This window comes from Portunus trituberculatus, chromosome 19 (assembly GCF_017591435.1).
Source record: "Portunus trituberculatus isolate SZX2019 chromosome 19, ASM1759143v1, whole genome shotgun sequence".
Taxonomy (NCBI): Eukaryota; Metazoa; Arthropoda; class Malacostraca; order Decapoda; family Portunidae; genus Portunus; species Portunus trituberculatus.
Genome location: NC_059273.1, coordinates 14,230,590 through 14,258,089, shown reverse-complemented (window position 1 = coordinate 14,258,089; position 27,500 = coordinate 14,230,590). Strand labels below are relative to the sequence as shown.

Genomic DNA, 27,500 nt, shown 5'->3' with positions numbered 1-27,500 from the left:
ATAGTGTATGTGTGCAACTCTGTAATTGTTTGCGCAATGTCAGGATGGAATTTGTGAGATAAATGAATAGAAGCCACACCGTTATTAGGAATTCATGTAGTGGAGAATGGAGACAAAAAAAATTTTGAACCATTACACATGAGCCTGTTAAGCCGAAGTGTTTAAGAATACCGTCTTAATACGACAAACGGGACAAATTAAACTATACGAGTGATACACACTTGTCAACTTTTTACTCGCATTCAAATCTGATATCAGTGTCGAGTTTTTTATGTCACAAATATCAATATTCTTTATTAAAGGTAGTTATTTGCATGACAAACGGCATTACCTACACGAGAGAACAGCAAACACGGACACTTCCTGGAGGGTGTGCAATGTGCGCACACTCACACCAAGTAGTCAATCCGTGTTCTCATTTTTTCCGCAATGTTGTGTGTCCTTCATCCATCTCAATCTTCTGAATGCTATGACAATTCCTAGTCACACTCCTTTTCCCGCCATGTTTTGAATCCCCTCATAAATCTCAACATTATGACTGTTATGAATACTTCTGATATCACACTCCAGCAGTGGTTTGTGCCTCCATCAATCTCAACCCTCTGAATGCTACGAATACTTCAAACCCAACCACATGCTGCTGGAGTATTCCCAATAGAACAACGATATAGTAAAATGAGTGATGGAGTTCTTTAAGCCTATTAGTCCAAGTAAAGATATATTTACCCATGAAAATCTCCTTCAGTTATCCTATTCTCAATACCAATGAAAGGGTTCCTTCTTGTAATCAGCAGGCAATGTTACAAAATCTGATGTATATTGAGAGGACCGGAAATTGTGAGATAAATACGAATGAGAGTGGTGCGCATTAGGGTGTTACTCGACTACACATCACGGCCAAGCTTCAGAAGTACAACACCTTGGCAATACCAGCGTTGATGACACACACACACACACACACACACACACACACACACACACACACACACACACCGGTAGCTCAGTGGTTAGAGCGCTGGCTTCACAAGCCAGAGGACCGGGGTTCGATTCCCCGGCCGGGTGGAGATATTTGGGTGTGTCTCCTTTCACGTGTAGCCCCTGTTCACCTAGCAGTGAGTAGGTGTGTGGTGTGTGCCTGGTCTCAGAGGCCTATCCGAAGATCGGAAATAATGAGCTCTGAGCTCGTTCCGTAGGGTAACGTCTGGCTGTCTCGTCAGAGACTGCAGCAGATCAAACAGTGAAACACACACAGGGGACTGGCACTTCAATTAGCCTTTTTTTTTTTCACCCTATTGTCGCCCTAAGCCAAAACTCCTCTTACATAAAAGGAACCTGAGAGAGAGAGAGAGAGAGAGAGAGAGAGAGAGAGAGAGAGAGAGAGAGAGAGAGAGAGAGAGAGAGAGAGAGAGAGAAAGCAATCATCACTACTACAACTACAACTACAACTATTACTACTACTATCACTACTACTACTACTACTAAAACTCACCAGGACTGGCCACAAAGAAGAGAACGAAGGCAGGAGTGAGCAGCACCGCAGTGAACAGCACACCGAGGCGCCGCCGCAGCATTTTGGCGCTGTAAAGACACAAGGAAGGCACTCAGCTATCGCCCATCACGTCACAGAGAATTCTCCGTCATGACTAATATCAGCGTTATGACAAAATCACTTCACACACACACACACACACACACACACACACACACACTATCCATCCTTTTATCATTGTTATAACAGACTATTTAAAGCAATGAATGAAATGACTTAAGCATCACATAAATCATAACTAAAACGATCTGCTTTTTTCTTTTTTATTTTATTTATACAATGTGGGCTTTTCACGGGAATTTATGGGCTAAAGGGTATACTTTTTGGGTACCTCCTATCTCAAAGCCCACCCGCTAGGAAACCGTTGCCCCGAGTGAGGAAGCCCAACCTACACTCGGACCATGGACAGGATTCGAACCCGTGCGCTTGGAGACCCCTCGGACCCTAAAGCACGCATGGTTCCACTGTAACACGGCGGCCCTTTCATCATAATTCTTCCCAGCAAGCCACACGAACGATATATCTTTAAAAAGTGATGCAAAAATCCTAATTAAGCTATGAGTGAAATCAAGAACACTTTCTTGGTAATAACTTATATAAACTTAAGGTATTGAGTCTATTCACTGCACGAGAGGAGACCCATGAAATGTTTAGTTCACAATGCACATCGTATTAAAATTGGAGGAAGAAGTCTTTACTCGTTTATCTGACAACGGCGTGTGTGTGTGTGTGTGTGTGTGTGTGTGTGTGTGTGTGTGTGTGTGTGTGTGTGTGTGTGTGTGTGTGTGTGTGTGTGCTGAAAAATATCGAGCGTCCTCACGAAATTATGGGTATACGTGGTCCCTCCCTCCCTCCCTTCCTCTCTCTCGCTCCCTCTGCGGTATTCACTCTTTAGAAAACTGATGATTAAGGGGGCCTTTTCACCACACTTGTACCAGACTTTGAGCTAAATCACGTCGGTGTTTTCCCGCTGTGGCTACAAATACGTGGACCAGAAAAAAACAACATTACGGCTCCAACGTGAGCTGTCGTTATACAAGTCTATTCCTTAACGTGCGTTTGGCGGGATATTTTCCATAAACTGACTTGTACTGCATTTACCAGGAATGTGTGTGTGTGTGTGTGTGTGTGTGTGTGTGTGTGTGTGTGTGTGTGTGTGTGTGTGTGTGTGTGTGTGTGTGTGTGTGTGTGTGGTTTTCATGCCACGTCTACATCATTTACCATTCAAGGTATCATCGGCACATACCAGGATCTTCACCTCCCCTGCCCCCACTCTCCTATTACCTCCCGTTCTTACCCGCTTACACTACTTTATAATTCACTGCTACTTCCCCCCTTCTCCTTCTCTCTCTCTCTCTCTCTCTCTCTCTCTCTCTCTCTCTCTCTCTCTCTCTCCTATTCACAGCTTTGCCAGCCACACCTCTACTACTCAGCTTTTCCGGTCACACATTTCCTGCTACACCTTTTCAAGTTACTTTTACCAGCCATATTTTGGCTAGTCACCTTTCCCAGCCACACCTTAGCTTGTCACCTTTCCAATCACGCCTTTGCAAGTTACTTTTACCAGCCACATCTCTGCTCAGTCACACTTCTGCCAGCCACACCTTTGCTTGTCACCTTTCCCAGCCACACCTCTGATAGTCACCTTTCCAAGCCACACCTCTGATAGTCACCTTTCCCAGCCACACCTTAGCTTGTCACCTTTCCAATCACACCTTTGCTAGTTACCTTTCCTAGCCACATCTCTGATAGTCACCTTTCCAAGCCACACCTCTGATAGTCACCTTTCCAAGCCACACCTCTGATAGTCACCTTTCCAAGCCACACCTCTGCTAGCCACACCTCTGCTAGTGAGTGTTCCTAGTCACACCTTTGCAGACGAGCCAGAGTCAATACGGGACACGTCTGGCTCCCGAGTCTTTGGAGATTTGAGTCTAGCATCGAAAACTGATTCATCTGATCCTTGACAGATGGCGAAAACACACACACACACACACACACACACACACACACACAAATAGATAGATAGATAGATAGTTTATTGACCGCAGTTTGTTACATATACTTAATCATAAAAATAGAATTATATACAGAACGCTCAATAAAAGGAAAACTAACACTTAAAGGAAAACCGCAGTCCACAAAATTAATATTTCCGGACATTAAAAAACACTTTTAACAACAAACAAAAGAACAATGAAATCTCTATAAAGAATTACTAAAACTCAGCGACATAAAATATCTAACTAAAAGCAGCAAGAATAAAAACAACCAGTATAATGTAAATAATGCAAAACTAAAACATTAGAACTACTTAAACATAATTAGTAAAATTAAATTAAATAAAAAATACTAAAACCGAGCCTATCACAGCAAAGAAACTTTAGCTTCCCTCCTGAAAATTACGTTATAGATAGTTTATCGACCACAGCATTCATGTTACACATTAACATTCATAGTTTTATATATTATTTCACATGTAACTCTGGGATCAAATTCATCAGTGAACAGTTGTTCTAACCTTGAAAAATTATAATGTTCTCTAATCCACCGAGTTCTGCCACAATCCTCTAGTACATGTGACCACAAGTACACAGTTTGTCTTCCAGTGGCAAGCGACCCCTAACTCGCCTGTTCCACCGACCCGTTTCACACAATAATGAGTGACTACTTACACGAAATCTTGTAAATTGAAGTCTGTGCATTTCATTAACTACATGTCTTTCCTCGTACACCTTATGCACTTCTAAGTCAGGGTTAATTTCTTTATATATTAATCTTCTAGATGAGGTACTGTCTCTTATGTTATTTCTTATAGCTTCCATAGCAACACTCAGGTCCACCACATTTGTCGATTATATTCTTTCACACACACACACACACACACACACACACACACACACACCCGGTAGCTCAGTGGTTAGAGCGCTGGCTTCACAAGCCAGAGGACCGGGGTTCGATTCCCCGGCCGGGTGGAGATATTTGGGTGTGTCTCCTTTCACGTGTAGCCCCTGTTCACCTAGCAGTGAGTAGGTACGGGATGTAAATCGAGGGGTTGTGACCTTGTTGTCCCGGTGTGTGGTGTGTGCCTGGTCTCAGGCCTATCCGAAGATCAGAAATAATGAGCTCTGAGCTCGTTCCGTAGGGTAACGTCTGGCTGTCTCGTCAGAGACTGCAGCAGATCAAACAGTGAAACACACACACTCTCTCTCTCTCTCTCTCTCTCAACGTACACATGAGCCTCTCGAACTATCACTAGAATTTTGATAAGAAACACATCCACTAAAATCTGCGAAACTACCACAAAAACTGCAAGAATCCTGCGAGAAACCTCCTAACTTTCACTACAACTTGCCAAACTATCACTAAAATCAGAAGAAAATAACTTTGGAAAATCTCACCAGCGTCCACTGAAGCATGGCAAACTAACACCGTCACAGCAAAACAGCCTTGGAAAGCTTAAAATCTCAAGTAAGGCCTTCCAGAATGTCATAATATTGTAAAAAAAAAAAAGAGCCTCACACACAAACACTATCACAAAAAGCCTTGAAAACCTTAAAAACCTCAATGAAACCAACAATGTTAAGAAAACAGCTTTGAAAACCTTCAAACCTCAACAAAAATCTTCCAGAATTTCATTATTGTAAAAAAAAAGGGCTTAACAAACTAATACTATCACAAACAGCCTTAAATACCTTAAAAACCTCATTGGAACTAACATTATAAAAAAAAAACAGCCTTGGAAACTTTAAAACCTCAACAAAACCCTCCAGAATATTGTAATATTATACATAAAAGCCCCTTTGAACACTGCAATAACTTTCATCACAGGCTGTTCAATGCGCCACAGGTGACACACTGCTACGTTCAAGAACACAATGGCACAGTGTTCAGCGGCACTAGTCCAGGTCGCCACCGTGCTGTGATTCATTGTTAGTTGACAACCGTATCAATAGCAACCATCGATCCACGTGATAAAATGATAATGAGGAAAAAATAGCGATAATTAGTTATATGTTTGTTCGCACTTGCACATATGTCAAGATGATGAAGTGCTAATAGTAGTGGTGGTGGTGGTGGTGGATGGTAGTGGTGGTAGTAGTAAATGGTAATGGCAGTGGTGGTAGTTACAGTGGTAAGTAGTAGTGGTAGTGGTGGTCGGTGGTAATAATGGTGGTGGTAGTGGCAGTGATTGATAGATAGATAGATAGATAGATAGATAGATAGATATAGATAGATAGATATAGATAGATAGATAGATAGATAGATAGATAGATAGATAGATAGATATAGATAGATAGATAGATAGATAGACATACATACAGACAGACAGACAGACAGATTAACAGATCTTTTCCTAACCTCCAACCCTTCTGCTTACTCTGTTAAACTTTCCTCTCCGTTGGGCTCCTCCGACCACAATCTAATTTCCGTTACCTGTTCTATCACTCCAGTGCAGACTCAGGACCCGCCTAAGCGGAGGTGCTTCTGGCATTTTAACTCTGCTAAGTGGGAGGAACTAAGGCAGTACTATTCTGATTTCCCTTGGGATGATTATTGTTTTCATGTCAGAGATCCTTCTCTTTGTGCCGAGCGCATAACAGAGGTGATTATCTCTGGCATGGAGCTATACATTCCTCATACTTTCTCTAACCCTAAAGCTAAAAAGCCTTGGTTTAACTCTGCTTGTTCTCGTGCTGTCAATGATAGAGAGGCGGCTCACAAACGGTTCCGTAGCCATCCAACTGCTGAAACTCATGCCCTATATATTTCTGCCCGTAATCATGCCAAATCTATTCTCCAACTTACTAAAAACTCTTTCATCAATAGAAAATGTCAAAGTCTTTCCAATTCTAACTCCTCTCGAGATTTCTGGCATCTAGCCAATAATATCTCTAACAACTTTACTTCTTCGTCTTTCCCTCCTTTACTTCATCCAGATGGCTCTACAGCTGTCTCTTCTTTTCTAAAGCTGAACTCTTCGCTCAAACCTTTGCTACCAACTCAACTTTGGATGATTCTGGGCATATTCCTCCTACTCCTCCACCCTCTGACTACTTCATCCCTAAAATTAAAATTCTTTATAAAGACGTTTTCCTGGCCCTCTCTGGCCTTGATTCTCGGAAGGCTTACGGTCCGGATGGAGTCCCTCCTGTTGTTCTCAAAAACTGTGCTTCCGAACTCGCTCACTGCCTGGTCAAACTCTTTCATCTGTGTCTCTACTTCTATTTATCCTTCTTGCTGGAAGTTTGCTCACATTCAACCTGTCCCTAAAAAAGGTGACCACTCCAATCCTTCTAACTACCGCCCTATAGCTTTGATTTCCTGCCTTTCTAAAGCCTTTGAGTCTATCCTTAATAGGAAGATAATGAGGCATCTATCAGCTCACAACCTTCTCTCTGATTGCCAGTATGGTTTCCGTAAAGGCAGATCTACTGGTGATCTTCTTACTTTCCTAACTGAATCTTGGTCATCCTCTTTAGGGACTTCGGTGAAACCTTTGCTGTCGGCCTTGACATATCGAAAGCCTTCGATAGAGTCTGGCACAAATCTTTAATTTCTAAACTACCCTCCTACGGATTCTATCCTTCTCTCTGTACCTTCATCTCCAGTTTCCTTTCCGATCGTTCTATTGCTGCTGTAGTAGACGGTCACTGTTCTTCCCTAAAACTATCAACAGTGGTGTTCCACAGGGTTCTGTCCTATCACCCACTCTCTTTCTATTATTCATCAATGATCTCCTAAATCTGACTCAATGCCCTATCCACTCCTATGCTGATGATACCACCTTGCATTATTCAACAGCGTTCAACAGACGCCCAACCCAACAACAATTAAATGACTCAAGGCGAGATGCTATAGGACGCCTAACTTCTGATCTTTCACTTGTTTCTGATTGGGGCAGAGAAAACCTGGTTTTGTTCAATGCCTCAAAACTCAATTTCTACAACTATCTACTCGACATAACCTTCCAGACAACTATCCTCTCTTCTTCAATAACACTCAACTTCCCTCTCCTCTACATTAAACACACTCGGTCTATCCTTCACTAAAAATCTAAACTGGAAATTTCACATCTCTACTCTTGCTAAATCAGCTTCCAAGAAGTTAGGTGTCCTGTGGCGTCTTCGTCCATTTTTCTCTCCCTCCCAGCTGCTTGCTCTGTACAGGGGCCTTATCCGCCCGTGTATGGAGTATGGCTCTCATGTCTGGGGATCCACACACAGCTTTACTAAACAAGGTGGAATCTAAAGCTTTTCGTCTTATCAACTCTTCTCCTCTAACTGACTGTCTTGATTCTTTAAGTCACCGCCGCAATGTTGCATCTTTATCTGTCTTCTACCGCTGTTTTCATGCTGTCTGCTCTTCTGAACTTGCTAACTGCTTGCCTTCCCCTCCTGCGGCCTCGCTGCACAAGACTCTCTACTTCTTCTCATCCCTATTCTGTCCATCTTCCTAATGCAAGAGTTAACCAGTATCTTCACTCCTTCATTCCCTACACTGGTAAACTCTGGAACTCTCTACCTGTGTCTGTATTTCCACCTGCCTATGACTTAAACTCTTTCAAAAGAGGAGTGTCAAGACACCTCTTACGTTAACTGGACCCTCCTTTTAGATTTTTTTGTTTTTTCTCTTTCTCCTACTTTCCTCTTCACAGGGCCTGGCAACCAGCGGGATTTTTTTTTTTTTCTCCAACACTTTGTTTTCCCTTGGCCAGTGCCCTTGTAATGTAAAAAAAAAAAAAAAAAAACACACCCGGTGTGTGGTGTGTGCCTGGTCTGATCAGGCCTATCCGAAGATCAGAAATAATGAGCTCTGAGCTCGTTCCGTAGGGTAACGTCTGGCTGTCTCGTCAGAGACTGCAGCAGATCAAACAGTGAAACACACTCTCTCTCTCTCTCTCTCTCTCTCTCTCTCTCTCTCTCTCTCTCTCAACGTACACATGAGCCTCTCGAACTATCACTAGAATTTTGATAAGAAACACATCCACTAAAATCTGCGAAACTACCACAAAAACTGCAAGAATCCTGCGAGAAACCTCCTAACTTTCACTACAACTTGCCAAACTATCACTAAAATCAGAAGAAAATAATTTTGGAAAATCTCACCAGCGTCCACTGAAGCATGGCAAACTAACACCGTCACAGCAAAACAGCCTTGGAAAGCTTAAAATCTCAAGTAAGGCCTTCCAGAATGTCATAATATTGTAAAAAAAAAAAAAAAAAAAAAGAGCCTCACACACAAACACTATCACAAAAAGCCTTGAAAACCTTAAAAACCTCAATGAAACTAACAATGTTAAGAAAACAGCTTTGAAAACCTTCAAACCTCAACAAAAATCTTCCAGAATTTCAGTATTGTAAAAAAAAAGGGCTTAACAAACTAATACTATCACAAACAGCCTTAAATACCTTAAAAACCTCATTGGAACTAACATTATAAAAAAAAACAGCCTTGGAAACCTTAAAACCTCAACAAAACCCTCCAGAATATCGTAATATTATACATAAAAGCCCCTTTGAACACTGCAATAACTTTCATCACAGGCTGTTCAATGCGCCACAGGTGACACACTGCTACGTTCAAGAACACAATGGCACAGTGTTCAGCGGCACTAGTCCAGGTCGCCACCGTGCTGTGATTCATTGTTAGTTGACAACCGTATCAATAGCAACCATCGATCCACGTGATAAAATGATAATGAGGAAAAAATAGCGATAATTAGTTATATGTTTGTTCGCACTTACACATATGTCAAGATGATGAAGTGCTAATAGTAGTGGTGGTGGTGGTAGTGGTGGTGGATGGTAGTGGTGGTAGTAGTAAATGGTAATGGCAGTGGTGGTAGTTACAGTGGTAAGTAGTAGTGGTAGTGGTGGTCGGTGGTAATAATGGTGGTGGTAGTGGCAGTGATTGATAGATAGATAGATAGATAGATAGATAGATAGATAGATAGATAGATAGATAGATAGATAGATAGATAGATAGATAGATAGATAGATAGATAGATAGATAGATAGATAGATAGATAGATAGATAGACATACATACATACAGACAGACAGACAGATTAACACACACACACACACACACACACACACACACACACACACACACACACACACACACACACACACACACACACACACACACACACACACTGACAGATAGATAGATAAGCGGCAGTAGCAATGGTGATAGTGAGTGAACAAGCAAGAAATCGTGTAAAAAATAATCTGCTGCATCGTAGCCAATAACAAAGGAAATATTCACTTTGACGAACACAATGAACTGCTACTCTGGTATTTATTGCCGGCCTGCCCTACTCCTGGCACACGGGGGAGGAAAAACAAACAGCAGTAGACCCACGAGTATTGTGTGACCCTGATAAGACTTCCACAAGGTGTATCCAAAAACTTAATACAATGTTGGAGTGAAAAGATAGTATTTTTTTTTTTTTTTAAGCAAGAAGGGAAAAACTGGCTAAGGGCAACAAAAACGACTTAAACAAGATCCACTTAAATTGCCATCCCGTTTCAGTTTAACCCCTTCTGTACCATGACGCGTTTCCATATTCATTCTGCTTACTATTTGGCGATTCTAAACAGCTTCAGAAACTTATGTGAGGAGTAAAATGGTAAAGACTCTGGACCATTAATCTTCTGACCTCCATAGACCCTTCCTAATACAAATAAAATGGTCTAAACGTACCCCCAAAAAATTAAAGGTAAAAATACGTCCCAGTACTGAAGGGGTTAAGTTAAATATAAGTAAAATGACATCTTAACTGAATACAATGCTGGTTTTATTATAATCCAACTGCTACAGACTCTGGATCTTAAACATGTAACAAGATTGGAGTACTTAACAGTTTGACGTCTCTAGTTTAACAAAATAATAACAGTTCTAGTCACGAAATGAACCAATGTACGACTATGATATCTCCTTCACCTTTCACTGCGACAGGAAACAATTAGCAGCACCAGAAGCAATGCGTGAAGTCTTTATAACCATCTATAAAGCAAATTAGCGACGAAAAAAAATATATTTTGCAATTTCGTCCTAATTTCAAGACTGGACGCGGCTGTAGGTCAAGTAAAGATGTGAAAAGTGATTGGTGATTAGCGAAAGGCGTACCAAGTGACAATCAAATGGTTAGACTCAATACAATGCAGGTGCAACAATAACCTAACTGCTACTGTGACTCCGTATTAATAAGTAAGTATTATGGTGGAAGTTACCGGTACAATTTCACTTCTGGTTCTTTCTCTGCCGATCGCGACTGACGGTATCCCTCACATCAGACACTCAAAGGCTTAAACTCAATACAATGCAGGTGCAACAATAACCTAACTGCTACTGTAACTCCGTATTAATAAACTTATCATGGCGCAAGTTACCTGTACGATTTAACTTCTTTCTCTGCCAATCGCGACGGATGGCATCCCTCACAAGACACTCAAAGGGTTAGACTCAATACAACACAGGTGGAACAATAACCTAACTGGAACTGTAACTTCATATTAATAGTGTCATGGTGCAAGTTACCGGTACGATTTCATTTCTGGTTCCTCTGCCAATCGCGACTGACGGCCTCCACCCCTCCACTCACAATAGACAGACGCGCGCCACTTATTACCACGGCGATGTGAATTTTGCATGTGCGTGTGTGAGTGTATGGACTAACAACACGGCCCGTATCTACACATCGCGTGGCGCCAGTGGAGGTCGTTAAATTGGATATAAATGAAACAAAAGGCCAAACGCAGAACTAATGAACAACCCTTTTTCTTCCTCTCTCTCTCTCTCTCTGACGATGAAAGTTAATTACGAAAGACTAATAGCTAGAAAGGCAAACAAACACACACACACACACACACACACACACACACACACACACACACACACACACACACACACACACACACACACACACACACACACACACACACACACACACACACACACACACACACACACACACACACACAGAAAGATAGTTTGGCGCACCGCACTAACATAGACGCCCTTCCAGCGGTAATCTTCCACGACCACATCTATATGTATTCCATCTGCCACTCTCCCAGGTCAATGCGTGCCCACTCACCCGGAACCTCGTGAAAGGCCTTCCGTGTGTTTCATTTATAGTGTTTTTTTCTTCATACGATAATGGAGAGAACCACCTGGGTTGATATCCATGCATGTGTATTTCCCCGTTAATACGTTGTTCCTTACATAGCTGAGGTCTGTTACGTCACTGGCAAGAGTCGCATTGATCGCTCTGTCACTGTGTTTATACCCATTACCATCCTGATCACAAAGCCAAAGGGTCATCATTATAGCTGGACCTTTCTTGCAAAATATATATGTTGTTTAGTTTTTACAAAATCTCCTACGAGTGAATAAGCGAGTCATTGCACGTCCACTTCCTCACCCCAAGCAACTGTTCCCAGCACCGGTGGTATAGTTTTAACATCGGTTTGATATATGCACCGACTCACGATTCCCATCCATATATCAGTGACGACATGAGAACTGTGCCGACGACACGCTATTTTACTGCCAGTGGTACATGTACGTCATTACTCTTTTCTAATCAATGAAACAAAAAGTCTTTAATACATGCGGCATTTCTAAGGCAGCCTGGGTCTTGACGGCGGATGAGATAGATCAACTGCTGGTGAAGGGGAAAGCCCAAGAAGACAGGAGGCGTACACTGATAAATAGATAAAATATAGTTCAACTAGGCACACGCATAAGTGGCAATAAGCACATGGTGTGAGTGGTTAGAAGGGTTTAGAAGGGCTGAGTGAGACGGAACGAAACGGCAGGAAGGTAGAACAAGGGGGCTGGGGAGGGAATGCGTCAGGGCGGGGGGCAGAGGAGGGACGAAACACCATGAAAAATAGAGAGAGAAACGTGACTGAATGAATATAACTAGTACTAAAGGTGATTGATTGATTGATTGAAAGCTTTTATCCACAAATTATAACATGGTGAGTAAAACATTCCGAGAGGTGCACGCAGTCTTGTCACGATATAGAATAATTAATAATGATAAACAACTGAACGAGGATGAAAAGAAAAGAAAGAGTAATGGTATGGATATCAATAGTAAGATACGCGGAGGTGAAGTGTTAGAGAGAAGCAGGATATGGGATGAAGGACGAGGCAAGGGAGTAAGAGAGGGAAGGAGGGAAGGAGTGAGTGTGGGAGTAATGGTAAAAAGGAGTATTAGTCAAACGAGTGTCAAGAAGCAGCTGGGTGAGGAGTACGCGAGGTCGAGGAAAGGAGAGAGGGAGAAGCACAGGAAGGAGGTATACTAAGTGTGACAGTAAAGGAAGAGTGAGAGAAAAGGCCATATTGAGAAACGCCTTGCTATCTCACCACGACAATTTTTCAAGTCCTCATAGACAACTAGGCGGGTTTTCAAGACAGTTTTCCTTATGATCTACTAGAAATCTTGTTAATCCATCACCAGAACCGTAAAAATGCCCTTAAAAACATGGATATCTTTAACTAGAGCCTTTGGAAATAGTCATCGTGGGATAGCAAAGCGTTTCTGAATATGGCTGATAAGAAGGGAAAGTGTTAGGAGGAAGCAGGGTGTGAATGTGAGAAAGAGGAAGAGAGGAAAGTTGATACAGGGGAAAAATAATCGAAGTTTTGGCCACAGTGGAAGAAATAAGTGAATATCTAGCTATTAATACAAGGACAAGGCAGTATGGGAAAGTTGATACAGGGGAAAAAATAAAAGTTTTGGCCATAGTGGAAGAAATAAAGTGAATATATAAGCTATTAATACAAGGACAAAACAGAGAGGGAGAGATTATGCAGGAAAAAAAAAAACTTTTGACCACAGTGGAAGAAATAAAGTGAATATACTAGAACAAGGCAGTGTGTGAATGAGGACAAGACAGGAGTGGGGGCGGAGATGACACGGAAGGCAGGGTACGTGAACTGAAGCTACCAAGAGACATGTAATGGGATCATCTTCTTGTTGCCTGTGCATGTTATAGCTACACCGTCAGCCACACGTCACCCACACGTCAGCCGCCGCAGAGCCGCACCTAAATACTTCACAACAACCCTCATGAACCCAGCCCAGTCCCAGCGCCTCTTAACACGCTGGAGGTCGTCGCTCGGGAGATGCTGCACGCGGAAGGGAATGACAGAGATGAACGTAGCACTGGAGAAAGCAAAGATAGACTGGTGCTCTGTGTTCCCTTCCCTAAATGCCACTGGTGTCTTTCCAAGGTATATGCTGAGTTGAAGTATTCACTGAAGCTTAAGCGGGGACTATAGTAATGTGATTATTAAGTAAACACCGAGAGAAACCACTGTAGATAAAAGGTTAAACTACTACTACTACTATTACTACTACTATCACACAACAACAACAACAACAACAATAACAACTACTGCTACTACTACTATCACTACTATTACTACTACATTAAAGAGGAGAGGAGCCTTATAATAATCACTATCTCCTATGATATAAAAGCGACAATCACTATTTCATCTACGAACAGATAAGCAGAACAGCGGAATAGGACGGGATCAAACAAGCACTCACGACAGACACCGCCCCTTCACTACACACACAAAGATAAACAGACAAAACTTACCAGCCCATGTACCCCAAACACCTTGACAAGCTTTAGTGAGCACTCAACTCTGTATTATTGGGCTTCCCGTCACCCTGAACCCAGTGAACAGTCAAGGTGGTGGTGGTGGTGGTAGTAGTAGTAGTAGTAGTAGTAGTAGTAGTAGTAGTAGTAGTAGTAGTAGTAGTAAGAAGAAGAAGAAGAAGAAGAAGAAGAAGAAGAAGAAGAAGAAGAAGAAGAAGAAGAAGAAGAAGAAGAAGAAGAAGAAGAAGAAGAAGAAGAAGAAGAAGAAGAAGAAGAAGACGAAGACGAACAAAGAAGAAGAAGAAGAAGAAGAAGAAGAACAAGAAGAAGAAGAAGAAGAAGAAGAAGAAGAAGAAGAAGAAGAAGAAGAAGAAGAAGAAGAAGAAGAAGAAGAACAAGAAGAAGAACAACAACAACAAACAACAACAACAACAACAACAACAATAATAACAACAGTAGTAACAACAGCAACAACAACAACAACAACAAGTAGTAGTAGTAGTAGCAGTAGCAGTAGCAGCAGTAGAAGTAGCAGCAGTAGCAGTAGTAGTAGCAGTAGCAGTAGCAGTATGAAATCAATTAATAAAACAATAGACATATACGAGGAAATCAATAGTTAGAGAAAAAAAAATAAAACACAAGAATAAATGACGTGCCTAAAAAACACAATAAATAACTCAAAGTACGAACAATAATATAAAAAACAACAACAAACTGGAAACAAACTAAATAAATAAACAAATAACCAAAACAAATAAACAAACCCAACTTTTACCGCACGAGACTGAGAGAGAGAGAGAGAGAGAGAGAGAGAGAGAGAGAGAGAGAGAGAGAGAGAGAGAGAGAGAGAGGGGAAAGAAAAACACATATTGTCACAGAACTCTATCACTTATCAGCATTGGCAAGAGTAGTAGTCGTCGTCGTCGTCCTCCTCCTCCTCCTCCTCCTCCTCCTCCTCCTCCTCCCTCCTTTTCAGCCACCACAACGTAAAAGTCTCCCCTCCAAAAACCGATAAGAGACACGAACACGAAGGGAGAGAGAGAGAGAGAGAGAGAGAGAGAGAGAGAGAGAGAGAGAGAGAGAGAGAGAGAGAGAGAGAGAGAACTTGTGTGAGGTGTCAGACTTCCTATTACACTCGGGACGGGGCGGATATTGAGGCGGTGCGGGTGGTGGGAGAGGGTGTGAAGATAGTGAGGGAGGGAAGGTCATTGATAAAGGCATTGCAATTGACTGGCTAGCGAGGTGACGGGAGGCCAGGAAAAGGGAAGGCTGGTTCAAGGGAAAGGTAATGATTTGTTGGTGTCAGAGAGAGAGAGAGAGAGAGAGAGAGAGAGAGAGAGAGAGAGAGAGAGAGAGAGAGAGAGAGAGAGAGAGAGAGAGAGAGAGAATGGAAACTAAAAATATAAAATAAAAATCAATAAAAAAATAACAAAATAATAATAACAACAACAACAACAACAGCAACAACAACAACAACAAGAAAAAGAAAAAGATGATGATGAAGAAAAAGAAGAACAAGAACAAGAAGAACAAGAACATGCAGATGATGATGATGATGATGATGACTAGAAGAAGAAGAAGAAGAAGAAGAAGAGAAGAAGAAGAAGAAGAAGAAGAAGAAGAAGAAGAAGAAGAAGAAGAAGAAGAAGAAGAAGAAGAAGAAGAAGAAGAAGAAGAAGAAGAAGAAGAAGAAGAAGAAGAAGAAGAAGAAGAAGAAGAAGAAGAAGAAGAAGAAGAAGAAGAAGAAGAAGAAGAAGAAGAAGAAGAAGAAAAAAAAAAGAAAAGAAAAATGACGGGTACAATCTTCACCATTTATTATTAACACCTGTAATAACATACCCGTCCACTACTTGTTATTGATGTGGCTGAGGTCGCTGTTGTTGTTGTTAATGGTGGTGGTGGTGGTGGTGGTGGTACGATTATATTTTTAACACTGTAAGAAGCTTTTGTTTTTGCTCATTCATAACACACACACACACTCTCTCTCTCTCTCTCTCACACACAGGGAAACCAGGAGGAAGGGGGGAAGGGGTTCATACCAGTATCGATCGCATAGGAACATGGAACATAAATATTTATAACATAGAATATTAATAAGTATAAGAAGAAGCACTCCAGCGGCGAGCTCTCAAGGGAGGCGGCGCCACCTCAGGTTGTGCACTGTGGACCATCACACCACAGAATAATAGTCACGATAAAAGATGAATGAGTAAATTGACACTAAAGATGACTCTAGCATTAAAAAAATAAATAGAAGATACTAATAATGATGATGATGATGATGATGATGATGATGATGATTATGATGATGACAATAATAATAGAAATGTTAAATAAATTCATAAAACAACCTTCATTTAACCAAATCTAACCTTACGAATCCAGCCAAGCTCAACCCTAGCTGTACAAATTTAACCTAACCTAACATAACCTAACCAACCCAACCTAACCTAACCTAACATTACCTTACCTAACCTAACCCAACCCAACCCAACCCCACCCCACCCCACCCAACCCAACCCAACCCAACCCAACCCAACCCCACCCCACCCCACCCAGCCTAACATAACCTAACCTAACCCAGATACACCTCGTTTCACCTAACCTAACATAACCTATCTCTAACACGTACAAACTTATAATAGTGACCTCACCTAATTGAACCCACACACAAAACAAAATCTAACCTAACCTAACCTACACCAACCTCACCCTAACTTGTGCAAACGTAACGTAATCTCAACTAACCCAACCGAGTCAAAGTTCAACTCATCTAACTTAGCCCAGCCAAACCTAACCCTAACAAGTGCAAACCTAACTAATCCGAACCTCACCTAAACCAGCTCAACCCAGATAAACCTCACCTCACCTCACCTAACGCAGACAAACCTAACCCTAACATGCGCAAACCTAACCTAACCTCACCCAACCCAGACGAACTTCCCCCTAACTGGTACAAACTTAATCTAACTTAAACCTAACCTAACCTAACCTAACCTCACCTCACCCAACCCAGATGAACTTCCCCCTAACTGGTACAAACTTAATCTAACTTAAACCTAACCTAACCTAACCCAGGCAAACCTCACCTCACCTAACCTAACCTAGATAAACCTAACTCTATCTTGGACAAACTTAACCAAACCAACCCAATTAAGATAAGCCTAAATTTACCTAACCTAACGCAACCAACCTCACCTCACCTCACCTCAAGAAGACAAACCTCACGTCACCTCACCTAACCTGGACAAACCTCACCTTAACCTGTACAAACTTAATCTACCTTAACGTAACCTAATCCAACCGAGACAAAACCTCACTTTACTCACCTCACCTCACTCAACCCAGACAAACTTCACGTTACTTATCCTAACGTAGATAAACTCACCTTAACTTGTACAAACTTAATCTACCTTATTCTGCCAGACAGTCCTGCGAGTACCGCCTACGAAGGGTACAGCTGTTGATCTTCCTGAGCCTGCAGTATTCCTGAACCTCCAGCCCCGGCCCCTCAATACACAATTAATCTACCTTAACGTAACCTAATCCAACCGAGACAAACCTCACTTTACTCACTCACCTCACTCATCCCAGGCAAAACTACCTGAGAGCAACATAACCCGTGTGGAAAAGCAGCGAAAAGTTACTTATCTTCACCTGATCGCAGTGACTAATCGATGAAACTGTGAGTGTTAGAAGATCGAGACACAGGAGCGGAGCGGAGGCAAAGTCGTCTCGTTCAGAAACAAAGGAAGCCCAGACGACGATTAGCTCTGAATAAAACCACGCGTCTCCTGCAGCGCCTGAACACCAATAGGAGGAGGGCACGCGACACAGATGGTTTCACTTGAGACCACTTGTAGCAACCACACACATGCTCCACACACACACACACACACACACACACCTGACGAGTTTGACTTAATCGTATAATAATCAAGTGAAAATATGAATATGTAAAAACGTAAACACAAGACACACACGCAAACATTTACACGAGAAAGTTGGAAAATACAAGAACATTTGAATAAATAAGTAAAGCTAGTCAAGTAATGTTCACCGAGAGAGAGAGAGAGAGAGAGAGAGAGAGAGAGAGAGAGAGAGAGAGAGAGAGAGAGAGAGAGAGAGAGAGAGAGAGAGAGAGAGAGAGAGAGAGAGAGACCAAATACCATAAACAAACACAATCATACACAATCATACACAAACACACACACACACACACACACACACACACACACACACACACACACACACACACCAGACTCTACTCACATATCTTCATCCATATTCACATCCACCCTCAGAAAAGCGCCATCTCACCTCCGTCACCTCATCACCTGTATTCCACGTCACCATACGCCTTATTACCACACATACCCTTAGCAACGTCCTCTCCCGAGGTCGAAAGCAAAACATTGGTCGTCAGGCAAATGCAATATACAAACAATATTATCTAACCCCCTTGACTACCATGACATGTTTCCATATTCATTCTGTTTACTATTTGGTGATTCTACACAGCTTCAGAAGCTTGTATGGGGGTTTAAATAGTGAAGACTGTGGCCATTAATCTTGTGACCTCCATAGAGTCTTCCTAATGTAAATAAAATCGTCTAATTGTCCCAAAAAACTTATGGTTAAAATGTGTCCCAATACTGAAGGGGTTAAGGATAGGTGTTTGCTTCCTATACCTTCATTTTGTGTGTCAGGTAAGTTGTTGGTTCCATTCAGATCTAAAGACTGTTATGTTTTAAAAATGTCTCGGTATTATTTCTTAATGTATATGTTCTATTTCATTTAACCTTTTTTTTCATATTTTCTGTTGTTTGTGCGTTTATTTATTTATTTCACTTTTATTTATCCATGTTATTTGTTTATCTTTCTTATTTTTATTTTATTTATTTTTTTTTTTTTGGTGGGGAAGTGTCAGGAGGGTTTGTTTGTAGTTTTTTTTTTTTCTCTCTCTCTTTTTTGTATATTACGTTTAAATATTAGTTCACGTAATTGCATAGGAAAAAAATTGTGCACTGTTACTTCGAAAAAAAAAATAAAAAAATAGATGTTTAGTTTTAGTTCATATCATAGGAAAAAATACATGCTTAATTCATTGCATAGGAAAAAATACATGCTTAATTCACTGCATAGAAAAAAAAAAAAAAACATGCTTAGTTCACTGCATAGAAAAAAAATACATGCTTAATTCACTGCATAGGAAAAAATGGAACGAAAAATTAAGCTTACCATATCGCAAAAAGAGAGAGAAAAAGAAAACACCACCTGTTCTTTTTTTTTTTCCTTTTGTTTGTTTTTATATTTTGTTTGTTCACGAAATAATTTTGAAGACGTTTCCAAGACTAGCCATTCTTCTTTCAGATCATTTCTTTTCGTCCTGTATTTTCTTTTCTTTTTTGCATTCTTTCCTTCTATTCCTTTTGATGGTGAAAATAAACAAACAACCTTTTTTTTATTCCGTCTTTCAGTTGTTTTTTCTATTCCATTTTATTCAAGAGGTCAGTTTCAAGGTGTCTTTAAACCTAACTATTTTCTCTTCTTGATCATTTCACCTTGTCATTTTGTTAGGGAAGAAACAATTACTCAGTTTGTTTATATTTACTGTAGGTGTTCTTTTTTTCATTTCTTTAATCCCTTCAGTGCCATGACGCATTTCCTTATTCATTCTGCTTACTATTTGGTGATTTTATACAGCTTCAGAAATTCATGTTGGGGATTAGAATATTGAAGACTGTGGCCATTAATCCTCTGACCTCCATGGAGCCTTCCTAATGTAAATGAAATGGTCTAATCGTACACAAATCCCAAGGTAAAAATGTGTCCCTATATTGAAGGGGTTAACCTCCTGTATAAATTTTAAAAATTAACTAAGTGACCATAATATATAATTGTCTGACATTTCCCTTAATTTCCATCTATCGTCCCATTCAAGAAAGATTAGACAAATATATGAAAAGGAATAACAGAGAGAATACAAATAATAGATAAGCCAAATGTGTTTTTCCAGCTTTCCTTGTATTTGTCATTTTTACCTTGAGTTTTGAGTGTGATCAGACGATTTCATTGACATTAAGAAGCGTTTATGGAGCTCAGAAGATTAATGGCCTGCGTCATCACTATTCTAATCCCCCCCACGTAAGTTTCTGAAGCTGTATAAAATCACCACCAAATAGTAACCAGAATGAATATGAAAACGTGTCATGGTACTGAAGAGGTTAATTCTTACTGAGATCTTATGTATAAATTCACAAGTGTTTACAGTATTCAATGTATATGTGACTTCTGAAATACAGCGCTGTACTTAAAATGAGGTAAGAAAACAGCAAATAAAGGTGAAACGAACTAACGAACTGACTATGTATGCTTTATATCTTTTAACCTAACACAGAGAGCCACACACACACACACACACACACACACACACACACACACACACACACACACACACACACACACACACACACTGCCATTAGGCTCATTTAAATTTTCCTCTGTCAGAGACTACAATTTTAAAAGAGAGAGAGAGAGAGAGAGAGAGAGAGAGAGAGAGAGAGAGAGAGAGAGAGAGAGAGAGAGAGAGAGAGAGAGAGAGAGAGAGAGAGAGAAGTAAATAAGGTAAGTACAGATTGATAAGAAGGAGGAGGAGGAGGAGGAGGAGGAGGAGGAGGAGGAGGAGGAGGAGGAGGTGGACGTAACGTCATTCTTTATTTTTTTCTTTCTCTATCTCTACCTCTCAATATGCATTTACCTTCATTCTGTCTTTCCCTCTTATCTTTACTGCACATCCTCCTTCACCATTATCACACACCCCTTGCTCTCAGTTTCATCATATCCTCGTGTCATTTTTCCTTCTCTTCCTCGCCACTGTCACTCCATTTCTTACTCTCCTTTCTTCTCCATTCTCTTTCACTTCCCATGCTTCAATTTTCATCCATTGCATTTTTCGCCCTCACAAATCTATCATCTATGTTTGTTTGTGTACGTGAGAGTGTGAAGAGGTGGGTGTCATGATTCTAGGGATAGTTTAATAAATAAGTCTTGGCTGTTTTCCGAATGTTTCAAGAGGATTTGCATGATTCCCGAGAGATTCTAAGGTCCAAGTGTTCTTTTTCCATGTGTAGATATATTGGTATCCTCTACGTGGAAGTTACTCCTGTTTTCAATGGTGCTTTTATGATTCTGGGGATTCTAACAACGTGTAGTCAGTTACGAACGTCTTTCAAGTGTTTCTAAAGTTCTAGGGATTGTTTGGCAGATACTAGGAGTAGAATACTGGGTTTTTCAAGAGTGTTCTAGTTATTCTAGGGATTTCAATTTTAATGTGATTGAATATAAGTTAAAAGCGCTTTTCTTCAAGGGTTTCCTTTACTCTAGTGGTAATTTGATAAGGTTTGTGCGTCATCAATACCAAAGACAACCATAGAAAAACCAAGTCATCATTTTGCGACATTTGAAAATAGACTTGACGAAGAGAACGAAGTGATTTTTAATCCGAGTCGTGCCTCAGTGTCCGAGCGATATCGAAGTGACATGACTGATGTGACCGCGGCGTCAGACGAAGCCACAACAATGCAAACGCGAGAGGCAAACATTTCATTCCCTGAGCCAACACAACCAGCGGTCATGTTGTCTCAGGATTCGCTGAATTGCCGCCCCACCCTCTGCACAATGTATCAAACCTCATTAACTTCCTTCTCCCACCGGACAGGCAGCAGTCCCTCACCCACCCACGCAGCGCTGCACCCCTTCTACACCTCGGCAGTTTTTACGAGGACCTTTATGTTAAACTATCGCGCGAATCGTCATAGTAACATTCTTAAAAACCCAAATAACTTCCATTTGTGGATGTCAAGCTATCACTTACATCATAAAAATACACCGAATAAATCCCACAGTTTCCATTTGGGCCTGCTAAACTATTACTACAATCATAACACCACCACCAAAATACCCAATCATTTTCATTTAGGCCTTTCTAATCACCATTAAAACCATGTCACCTTTGAAAACCTCAATAACTTCCACTTCATCTATCAATAAGAAAAAAAACATTCCAGAAAAAAAAATTTCAACTTGGCCCTGTTATTTCATCCTTAGAATCATGAAAGCACTGTTAAAAATCACAATAACTTCCATTTAGGCTTGTCATACTATCACTCGAGTATTCATAGAAACCATGAAAAACCCACATGAAAGCCTCCAGTAATTTCCGAAGGCAGTCTGTTTAAAAATGTCGCGATAAGACGCCGCAACATTTCAGACTACGACCCCTCTGATTCCCAAGGCTGACGTGGAGCCGAGACATCACGAAGTGCTTATGTCACCTTAGCATTGCTGCGTGACCGCTATGGAGCCACGCTGATCTCCTCCACTGGCACTCTCTTCACGCTAGGCACCAAACACCACGACCACGAATGAGTACAAGCAGGCGAAATGTTACAAATCACTCCGATAATGTCAGTAATTTTACACAATTCTGTTCGTTTAACTTCTTTTTCTCATTATAACGCTTTAGTAAACACTGATCTGAAGCACTGTACGGATAAAATAGATGGACAGATAGACAGCCTGTCCTTTTTGTATCGTTTCTAAGTCACACGCATGAAAACCCGACTGATCCTCTCTGTGACCTTTCGAAAAAGTCCAAATGAGAGGGCAAAATGTTTAAAAATACAGGGCCTTAAGACCCCCACCCTCTCACACGCACACACACGTTTTCATTCACGTTCCCAGTAAGTTACAAGTACAAAAGAACAACAACAACAACAACAACAACAACAACAACAACAACACCACCACCACTACCACCAACAAGAGAAAGAATCAAGAACAAAAGAACAAGAACAAGAATAACAAGAGGAAGAAAAAGGAAAGGAGAAAGAGAAAACAATCCTTACTTCGGATGCTGGTACTGCCCCCTTCCCTTTCTCCTCTTGTTGCTTTCCCTCCCCTTCCCTTCCTTTCTCTTCCCTTCTCCACGCTCCCCAAGCCCCCGTCTCCTTCATCCACCAGCTTGCGCCAGATTCAGCAGACAGGTGAGACACGGCAGGTGACATCGGTGGGAAATGTATCTGAAAGTCAACATGCTCCACAGATATGATTGAAGATATACATGGATGAAAAAAAAAAAAGTAATATTGGTATTGGTGGTGGTGGTGATGGTGATAGTAAATTAATGATAGCAACAGCAACAAAGAAAACAGCAATAACAACAATATAGTTTAAAAATGTATGTCACCAAACACGTGCGGTGTTTGATTGCTGTTTTAAATGCTTGAATTGATCCTTAATTAATGGTATTGCGGTTTCGTGCATTGTTACTTCACAAATTACTTAAAGGCCGAGTTTGCGCGCAGTTTACCTTCAAAGCGTCAAGAAAAATGAATCAGTACTGTACCAGAAGGGAAGTACACCTCGTGCCGCCATCTAGGTATCCTTCCTCGGTAGACTAGTTACAATATGTCTTCACTCGATGCTACTCAGCTGGTGTGTGAAGGTCCTTTCAAACCACTTGCACTCGTGCAGCAAACGGTGCTATTTTTAGCTTTTTAAAACGCACCTTTGGTTTAACTTTGTATCATCAACATGTGTCGGAATATCTGTTTGAATATTAACATTCAAAACTTTTTATTTATTTTTTTTTTCATGTTTGAGGAGAAAGCTGGCTAAGGGCAACATAAAACGAGAGAAAAAAAAAAACACACATAGTTGCCTTGCGATAGAAGCGATTCAACATACCGGCGGTAAGAAATAGGAGAAGAATTGTTGTTTGTGTTATGAGAGATTCATGAAAGTTTGCTCCAGCATAAGTAAACACGATACCATAACATGCTCTCAAGCAGGTGTTAGTGTGTTTGAGGAGAAGGAAGAGCCCTAATATTACTGTTATTTGCAAGAGTGAATATAAATAACCCAAGTAGACACAGCACACATCATTTCATCGCTTAATAACGTGAACAATTTCGTTCCTAATTGTTTTAAATTTAGGCAATGATATGTCTAGAAGTAATCAATATTAAAAAGAAAAAAATATCTTCAGAAACGTCTCTGAAATTATATATATATATATATATATATATATATATATATATATATATATATATATATATATATATATATATATATATATATATATATATATATATATATATATATATATATATATATATATATATATATATATATATATATATATATATATATATATATATATATATATATATATATTATAACTTCATAATTAATTGTTTACTTTTTCCTCTTAAATGTCCTAATTATATTTTAAGACTTGTTTATTTTTCTTTTCACTTTTAGATAAATGTTTCCGATAAAAACATAAGATTAATTTTTCCCCACTTTATATGATCCCTAAGATAATACAAACACTTAATCTTTTCATGTGATATGTACGCCAATAAATACTTTTAAAAACTTCATCTATTTATTTATAATTTTTACATGCTCCTAATACTACCATAAAGCACACGGGTATTTACAGTACATCATGGATCCAAAAAGGGTCTATGTCAATCTCAAGGGACTGTCAATCAATGAGTAGCTGGGGTCAATAAATGCCTGGGTGTGGGGAGGGGTCTGTTACAGCTCGGTTCTTCAAGGTAATGGTTGGAATTTGCCACTGGGCAGCAGGTTGTCGTTCATTAGGTCGCTACACTGCAGATACTGTATAAATAGGAAGTTACATGTTATAGTTTTGAGAGAGAGAGAGAGAGAGAGAGAGAGAGAGAGAGTGTGTGTGTGTGTGTGTGTGTGTGTGTGTGTGTGTGTGTGTGTGTGTGTGTGTGTGTGTGTGTGTGTGTGTGTGTGTGTGTGTGTGTGTGTGTGACTCGGTTTTCATAACAGTTGGAGAAATGTATTGGGTGGCGAAAGTATTGTATAAAATCAATCCAAAAGAATAAGAAACACTGTACTGGAGTATCAATTCCTTTACACAAACATTTCGCTACATTAACAGTGACTAGTACAGTACATGAGGGAAGACGTCAGTTAGGAGTCAGTCAACGCTCTGGGGTCCCTGTAGAGCTGCGCGTCACTCTGTATAGTTAAGTTTCCTCCTCTCCTAATAAGAGTCGCCGTTATGAGGCCCAGGAAAGGGATAAATCTTAAGTCAGGTGTATCATCAGGACCCAAGACAACATTCACATGCTGTAAGGCGTCGCGCGATGAGATAATTTCCTTAACCCCTTCAGTACCATGACGCGTGTTTATATTCATTCTGGTTACTATTCGGCGATTTTAAATAGCTTCAAAAACTCATGTTGGGGAGGATAAAAATAGTGAAGACTGGCCATCAATCTTCTGACCTCCATAGAGCCTTCCTAATGTCAATAAAATAGTCTAATCGTCCATAAATCTCAAGGTAAAAGTGTGCCCCAGTATTGAAGGGGCTAAACACTTCAGGCGCTCACAAGGACTAGTTACAAAGCCCACACAGATAATTAGTCGGGTTCTCACTAGTGTTTAAGGGCAATTTCCACACTCTGCTTTTTCCGCTAGCTAGTTCCCCCAACACAAGTACTTAACCCCTTCAGAATTGCGACTCTTTTTTTTTTTTTTTTTTACCATGAGTTCTGAGTAAGATTGGACAATTGTATTTAGATTTAGGAAGGATCTATGGAGGTCAGAAGATTAAATGGCCGTAGTCTTCACCATTCTAATCCCAACAGGAGTGTTTGAAGCTGTATAGAATCGCTTAATACTAACTAGAATGAATATGGAAATGTGTCATGGTAGTGAAGCAGTCAAGCAGTTATCAGGTTCAGTGAAAGTATTTTTAGTTCACACTTTACGCACAACAGAAGCATTACGTGGTTTTTTTTTCTTCTTTTCTATTTAATCTTCGACTTCCAATATCACACAGTTGAGGAAGGCAAGGTAATCTTATCACGCAAACATTATGTAAACCACACGCACTTAAAGCTTTTACTGAATACTCCATCACTGCCCCTCGCTATGAGTATTACCTTTCCAAACTTACGATGCAAATTTGCACGAGAGCCTTTTATTAAGCTGACGAGAAGCCACGCCACTCAAACACTTTAATAAATGTCTGGGGATCGATGAGGGATCTGAAACTTCGCGGCGAGATGGATAAAAGTATAAGAATTTGGAGACTCCGGCACTGTAATGACTCGCTTTAATGGTCCGTATTCAGAGACGCTTTGCTCTCTCACCGCCACTATTTTCCAAGGCCTCGGAGATGATTAACGCGGTTTTCAAGAGTGTTTCTTCAGTTAATAAAATGGAAATCTTCTCAATCTGCTGCAAGAACGGTAAAAACGCCTTAAAAACTCGTAAATTTCGATAAAGCCTTTTGAAATAGTGGAAGTGAAGTACAGAAATGGAGATCAGCCATGAGTAAAAGTGAAGATGCAATAGATTAAACAAATACATAAATAAGACTGTATCATGGAGACGGGGCCAGAAGAATAATGAATACAAAAAAAAAAAATAATATCAGTGAGATTGGCCAAGGACAAAACTATATAGATACAATACATATAAGTCAATAAAAGGCCGCTTGAATGTCGCTTCCCTATACATAAACTCCAACTCACAAGGGGACTTTCACACGACGCTACTCAGACAAGACTTGAGTAGTAATAAGAAAACTACTACTCACAACGTCACCACCACCACCACCACCACCACCACCACCACCGCCGCCATCACCACCACCACACCTGCACTCAAGACACGGATAGTTTCAGTAGCCACACTATCTATCTACGTGCGTATGCCATAATTCCTTTAATTATGTCTCTCTCTCTCTCTCTCTCTCTCTCTCTCTCTCTCTCTCTCTCTCTCTCTCTCTATATATATATATATATATATATATATATATATATATATATATATATATATATATATATATATATATATATATATATATATATATATATATATATATATATATATATATATTTATATTTTTTTTTTTTTTTTTTTTTTTTTTTTACATTACAAGGGCACTGGCCAAGGGCAAACACAGTGTTGGAAAAAAAAAATCCCGCTGGTTGCCAGGCCCTGTTAAAAGAAAAGTAGAAAGAGAAAAAACAGAAAAATCTAAAAGGAGGGTCCAGTTAACGTAAGAGGTGTCTTGACACTCCTCTTTTGAAAGAGTTTAAGTCATAGGCAGGTGGAAATACAGACACAGGTAGAGAGTTCCAGAGTTTACCAGTGTAGGGAATGAAGGAGTGAAGATACTGGTTAACTCTTGCATTAGGAAGATGGACAGAATAGGGATGAGAAGAAGTAGAGAGTCTTGTGCAGCGAGGCCGCAGGAGG

General features: G+C 40.3%; 1 protein-coding gene across 3 annotated transcripts in view; it reads right to left on the bottom strand.

Moving 5' to 3' along the window:
- The window catches only part of LOC123506194 (alpha-1,3-mannosyl-glycoprotein 4-beta-N-acetylglucosaminyltransferase A-like), a 60,130-nt gene that overhangs the window by 21,690 nt on the left and 10,940 nt on the right, over positions 1 to 27,500 (bottom strand). For 2 of the 3 annotated variants that reach the window (XM_045258112.1, XM_045258111.1), the window contains exon 2: positions 1,490 to 1,578. The exons of the other annotated variant lie outside the window; for it this stretch is intronic. In XM_045258112.1, coding sequence (XP_045114047.1) covers positions 1,490 to 1,571 — 82 coding nt within the window. In that variant the 5' untranslated portion in view covers positions 1,572 to 1,578. The remainder of the gene's footprint in view (positions 1 to 1,489; positions 1,579 to 27,500) is intronic. 3 annotated transcript variants of the gene reach the window in all.